Source organism: Fringilla coelebs, assembly GCF_963513975.1.
Source record: "Fringilla coelebs genome assembly, contig: SCAFFOLD_38, whole genome shotgun sequence".
NCBI lineage: Eukaryota > Metazoa > Chordata > Aves > Passeriformes > Fringillidae > Fringilla > Fringilla coelebs.
The window spans coordinates 1,772,942-1,778,948 of record NW_028167583.1 but is presented as its reverse complement, the minus strand read 5'-3'; the positions used below and the strand labels follow the sequence as shown (position 1 = coordinate 1,778,948).

At 52.5% G+C, this 6,007-nt stretch overlaps 1 protein-coding gene across 1 annotated transcript; it reads left to right on the top strand.

Moving 5' to 3' along the window:
• Positions 1 to 4,659: 4,659 nt before the first annotated feature.
• Positions 4,660 to 5,592, top strand: LOC311165747 (olfactory receptor 14J1-like; the record flags this gene model as incomplete). The annotated part of the gene is made up of 1 exon (XM_084227257.1): positions 4,660 to 5,592. One exon carries the CDS (start codon positions 4,660 to 4,662, stop codon positions 5,590 to 5,592), a length of 933 nt encoding a protein of 310 aa, XP_084083383.1.
• Positions 5,593 to 6,007: the final 415 nt, after the last annotated feature.

Sequence of the window (6,007 nt, the reverse complement as noted above, 5' to 3'; positions counted from 1 at the left end):
CAGCCTCTAACCCCTCAGTGGGAAGGTCCCTTTCGGGTACTGCTCACCACCGAATCAGCTGTGCAAACTGCAGAGCAGGGATGGACTCATGCCAACAGAGTCAAAGGCCTAGTAGAAGAACCCAAAGAGTGGACTATAACATCCAGGCTGGGTGAAACAAGATTGACTTTCAAGCAGAGACTGAAAGACAGCCAGAAAGACACCAAGACGCCCAAAAAGTAGAGTCAAGCTTCCACCAAGCAGTTTGAGCATTGTCTTCCTGTTTTAATGGGTGAGAATTACCAGCATCTGTTGAGGGGAAGTACACAAGGGACTGAAAAAGTAATGGGACAGCTTCTTTAAGAAAATAAAGAAAGGAAGGAAGGCCCCTTTGTTTGCTACCAAGAAAGCTCCATAGCTCTGCTGATGGTAGCAGCCCTTAGGCATGGTAAGGTAGGGACAAAAGGCCATACCAGACCTATAATTCCTCCATTGTTTTTTAATTCAACAGGGACTAGAGGGCAGGACTGAGCTGGCCTCTGTACTCACCCTTAAGATACACCAACTATGGGTAGCAGCCACATAGGTACAGTAGATGGGAGTCAAAGCCATACTGGACTTGCTTGATCCTAATGAGCCCTGTGGTGCATTTGGAGCTGAGTCCTGCAATGCCAGGAGAGGAGATTGCACAAACCTTTCCAGGAGTCAAAGTCAGAGAAAAAACTCAAAGTGTCTCAAAGCATGAATGGGCCCCACTGAGGTCCATCCCCAACATAGGCTCCTCATGGACTCCTTGGAAGAGAGAATTGGTGGCCAGGATTGCACAAAAAGCCTCTCAGAAATTCAGAGTAGAAAGGAAACTCAAAAGTACCTTAAAAACTTTGAGTATCTCAGAGCATTAATGAGCCCCACTGAGTGTCAGTACAAAGCTCTCAAGGGACTCGTTAAAGCAGATAATTGGGGCCACGATATCACAAACCTCGCCCAGAGTCTGTATCCAAAGGGAAACACCAAGTACCTTAAAAGAACTGAAGTACCTTGAAGCATTAATGAGCCCCACTGAGTGTTGTTACTGACAAAGCCTCCCCAGGGACTAATTACAGCAGATAATTGGGGGCCATGATTGCACAAACCTCTCAGACACTCCAAGTCAAAAGCCAAACCCAAAGTCCTTGGAAAAACCTGCAGTCCCTGGGAGCATGAAGGAGGCCTCAGGGCCATTGCTGACCAAGGCTGCCCAGGGACTCCTTCCAGCAGATCCTTGAGGCCACAGGGATGTGGGCTAGGGGGGGATGCTGAGGGCAGGACAAGGGGCTGACAGTGCCCAGCCTGGCTGGGGCTGTGCCAGGAGGCCCCAGTGCCTCAGGACAAGGTGTCTCCTCCCAGCCCTTGGAGGCAAAGATGCTGCTGTGCCCCAGGGCACCAAGACTTGGCTTCTCTTTGTCCCCACCTGTCATCACTGCCTCCAGTTCTCTGCCCTGCTTGGGGCCTGGGGACACTTTCTCAGTCATGTCCCTCAGTGGGACCCATTAAAAGTCCAAGCAACTTTGGAGTTAGATTCTGACTTGGAGTTCTGGAGAGGTTTCTGCAGCTTCCTCTCAGGGCCTGATGTTCAGGGCCTGAGAACCAAAGCCCCAGAGGCTCATTAAAGTCCTTGTGCTGTGTCTGTGCTGCTGAGCTGGGCTGGGCTCCTGGCACAGAGGCAGCTCCTGGCAAGGACAGCACTGCAGAGAGACAGCTCTGGCCAGAAGCAGCTCCTGTGCATAGCCCAGCAGGGCTGGGGCACTGCCTGCAGCCACCCCGGGCACAGCACAGAGGCACAGAGGGGTTAAACTCAGCCTGGGCTGGGAGCACAGAGCAGAGCTCACTCAGGGCTCACTAGAGCAGAAATCATCCCAGGTTTTAAACAGTCATTCCCTGGCTATGGGAAGAGAAGCTGCAGTTCCTGCAGGGATCTCCTGGAGCTGGCACATCCCACAGCTTTGAGGACCTTTCAGGAAGACTCTCAGAGCTGCTCCAGGGCAGGGCTGTGGCCCTAGGGCAGGGCTGGCTTTCCCTGCTGCCCCAGCCCAGGCACAGCCCAAGGCAGCTCCTGTTGCCAGGCTCTGCTGCAGGGCTGAGCAGCCGGGGCTGCAGCCAGGGGTGCCCAGGGCTGTCCTGCAGAGCAGGGTCCTGCAGCCCAGGGCGCTGTGCTGGGGCAGGGACTCTGCTGCCTGCCAGGGACAGCTCTCAGCCGGCCTGGGGAGCTGCTCCCAGTGCTGGGGAGAAGCTGTGGGGGGAAGGAGCCACCTTGAGCAGGGCAGGAGCTGCTGCTGAGAGGGGCTGGGTGGGGCAGGGCTGCTCCCAGCTCCACACCAGCTACAGCTCCAGAGGACACTTTCAACGAAGGTAACCCTGGCATTGCTGGAAAGATGAGGAGCTTTCCTGAGAGTGTTTTCAATTTCTACTTGGAGCAGGGTGGGAATGTTGGGATGATGAGAAAAAGATTTTTGCTTTTTATTTATTTTTTATATATTCGTAGCTCTGTAAATTACTATTAAATAGTTATAAAACTATAATCCTTACTTAACTCTATTAAACTCTTAATTAACTCTATTAAACTGCTGTTATATACTTCAGTAACTATAATCCTTAATTAATTCTAATGCCTTCCCTAACCTTTCTCTTCGATTTTAGAACAATAATCTTACCTTCCAAATGCTTTCCTGAAATACTATATAGTTTTATTCGGGAAGATCACCTACAAGAACATTTTGGTTTTTGACCAGAATGTGAGCAGTCATAACAAAAAGTGAAGGCAAAGAAGCCTTTGGACCTACTCCAATGGGTTGACCCAGGGGTGTGTAACTGGAACAACTGAATGGGCTATTGGATGTTCCTGTTAAATATCCTAATTAATTGATCTTAAAATGTTGAACTCACGTACTGGGTGTACCCAATCCCCACTGGGACACCTGGAAGCTTCCAATAAATGTCTGTTTTTACTTTCCTGCTATAACATTGTTCCAAGGGGATTTTTCTCTTTTGATTATAGACAACAGGGGGATGAGAGAAGAACAGGAATTGTAATCCCAGAATGACAACATTCTGAGTGTAAAGAGACACAGGATCATCCAAGTAATGTTTGAATTTAGAGAGTCTCCAGAGGTGTAACTTTGGTTGGTCAGTCTCCCTGCTGGGAGCCTCCCAAATGGCCCTCAGCCACTCCTCAGCCCTGCACAGCAGCAGCAGCACCTTTGCAGGGCCGAGCAGGGCTCTCCTGAGCTGCCCTTGCCCACCTGCACACAGAGCCTTGCCCAGCCGGAGCCCTGCAGGTTTCTGTAGGGCCGAGGCCAGAGAACACAGGGTGGGATGGGCTCTGTGAGCGCTGGCAGGCACAAAGCTCCTCTCAGGAGGGAATGTCCAGGTCCAGAGAGATGCTGAGGGAAGGAGAGGGGGCTGAAGAGAGCAGTGCTGGGAGCAGGAGGGCACTGCTGGTGTGTGGGAGGTGCCAGGCACAGCTGGGCATAGGAACACTGTCCTGAGTGCCCAGCTAACTCTGCCTGCCCTCTCAGGCACAGCACCACAACATCTTCTCTTGTTTCTGCAGTGTCCTGATATTGTCACTGTTATCTGCTGCTCCCAGGGAGGCTCTGGCATTTGCAGCAGCTTAGTCAGGCACTGACTGCCCTTGGCATTCCTGCCGGGCAGGAGTGTGTCCATGGGAATGGGGTGTCCAAGCTTCCCTGGCACCTGTGGGGCTGTGGGCAAAGCAGTACATGGGAAAGGGGAATGAGCTGAGTCCCCTCCCTGAGATCCCATCATGGGCACACCCAGGGATCTCCTTTCTGCGCCCTTCCAAGCCCTGAGCTGCCCTCCTGGGTAGCCCTCAGGCAAATCTGTGCCAGAGCCTCTGGGAGTTCCCTGAATGTCTCACGGGGAAGGGCAGAGATGCCACAGCTGAGGAAATGCTGTTCGGTTTGCCAAGGGAGCCATGAGTGTCCTTGGCACAGGGGGGTGCTGAGACCTTGCCCAGAGACCTTTGGAGGGAGTGAGACATTCAGGGATCCCTCTGCTCTGGGCAGGGTCTGGTTTATCCCAGGGTCACCCAGGAGTGTGATTGTGCTCTGATTGCAGCCAAAGGTGCAAACTCAGGGCAGCTGGGAACAAGCCCATCCAGCCCCTCACCTTCCCTTACCTACAGGGAATCCTTTGCCTCTCCCATCTCTCAGTGGAAAACTCGGAGTGCAGCAGAAATGCTGGGGATTTCTGACCTCAGAGAAACAGGAATGATATGTGGGTAGGAAAACAATTCCTAAAACCAACTCTTGCCATCTATCTCCTTTAGAACTGGGAGTGCAGATGCTACCAAGCCTTTCTGCATTAGGAGTGATTCCCCTGAAAAATCCTGAATATCCAGCCTTGTCCATCTGACCCAGGGCCACAAACCCAGGGCAGTGGGGCAGGCATGGTCCCTTGAGAGCCCCCATGCACACGCCTGGCTGCGCCTGGCAAACTAAGCCAGCACAACTGGAGCTCAGGCAGTGACCTGGGTAAAGGTTTTCCCAGAACAGGAACAAGGCTGGGTGAGTCCCAGCAGGACAGTCTGCAGGGAATGGCCCAGGTTTGGCTCAGAGAAGCCTCTTCTCACTTGTCGCTGTCTATTCTCCATGAACAGGTCCCCATGTGCAGCCAGAGCAAATGTCCAACAGCAGCTCCATCAGCCACTTCCTCCTGCTGGCATTGGCAGACACGAGGCAGCTGCAGCTCCTGCACTTCTGCCTCTTGCTGGGCATCTCCCTGGCTGCCCTCCTGGGTAACGGACTCATCATCAGCACCATAGCCTGTGGCCACCACCTGCACAGGCCCATGTTTTTCTTCCTGCTCAACCTGGCCCTCACTGACCTGGGCTGCATCTGCACCACTGTCCCCAAAGCCATGCACAATTCCCTCTGGGACACCAGGAACATCTCCTATGCAGGATGTGCTGCGCAGGTTTTTCTGATTTTCTTTTTCCTTGGATCAGAGCTTTGCCTCCTGACTATCATGTGCTACGACCGCTACGTGTCCATCTGCAAACCTCTGCACTATGGGACCCTCCTGGGACGCAGAGCTTGTGCCCACATGGCAGCAGCTGCCTGGGCCAGTGCCTTTCTTAATGCACTCATTCACACGGCCATTACGTTTTCTCTGCCCCTGTGCAATGGCAATGCCCTGGGCCAGTTCTTCTGTGAGGTGCCGCAGATCCTCAAGCTCTCCTGCTCACACTCCAGCCTCAGGGAATTTGGGCTTCTTGTGGTTACTGTCAGTTTATCATTTGGCTGTTTTGTGTTCATTTTTTTCTCCTATGTGCAGATCTTCAGGGCTGTTCTGAGGATCCCCTCTGAGCAGGGACGGCACAAAGCCTTTTCCACCTGCCTCCCTCACCTGGCTGTGGTCTCCCTGTTCATCAGCACCGGCACATTTGCCTACCTGAAGGCCCCCTCCATCTCGTCTCCATCCCTGGATCTGGCCGTTTCAGTTCTGTACTCAGTGGTGCCTCCAGCCCTGAACCCCCTCATCTACAGCCTGAGGAACCAGGAGCTCAAGGCTGCAATGTGGAGACTGATGACTAGATTATTTAAGGAACATTAAACTTCTGGCTAATTTCTGCAAATCACTTGTAATAAAAGTCATCTTTTATACTTCTTGCTGCTTTCATTTTGGAGGTTCTCCTTCTTTGTTTTAATTTTTTACTATTGTCCACAAAGAAAAACCACTGTTACTGCCATTTCTCATTTTGTTTTCCTTCACCTTCCCTGTGGCCAGAGACTGTGTCAATGAGGGCCTGCATCATCAGTGGCTTTAAAGGAACTAAAGGATCTCCCAGCAATTTTTTTTGCAGAGATGCCCTTTTGTTGCCTTCTCTGGAGCTGCAGCAGCAATGCCTGTGAGCAGAGCTGGGGGCAGATCAGTGCTGGCACAGCAGCTGTGCCCAGGAGCAGCAGCAGCACTTGGTGTTGCCAATGCTGCTCCCGTGGCCCTGCCCCGCTGCCCTGGTGGCCCTGGT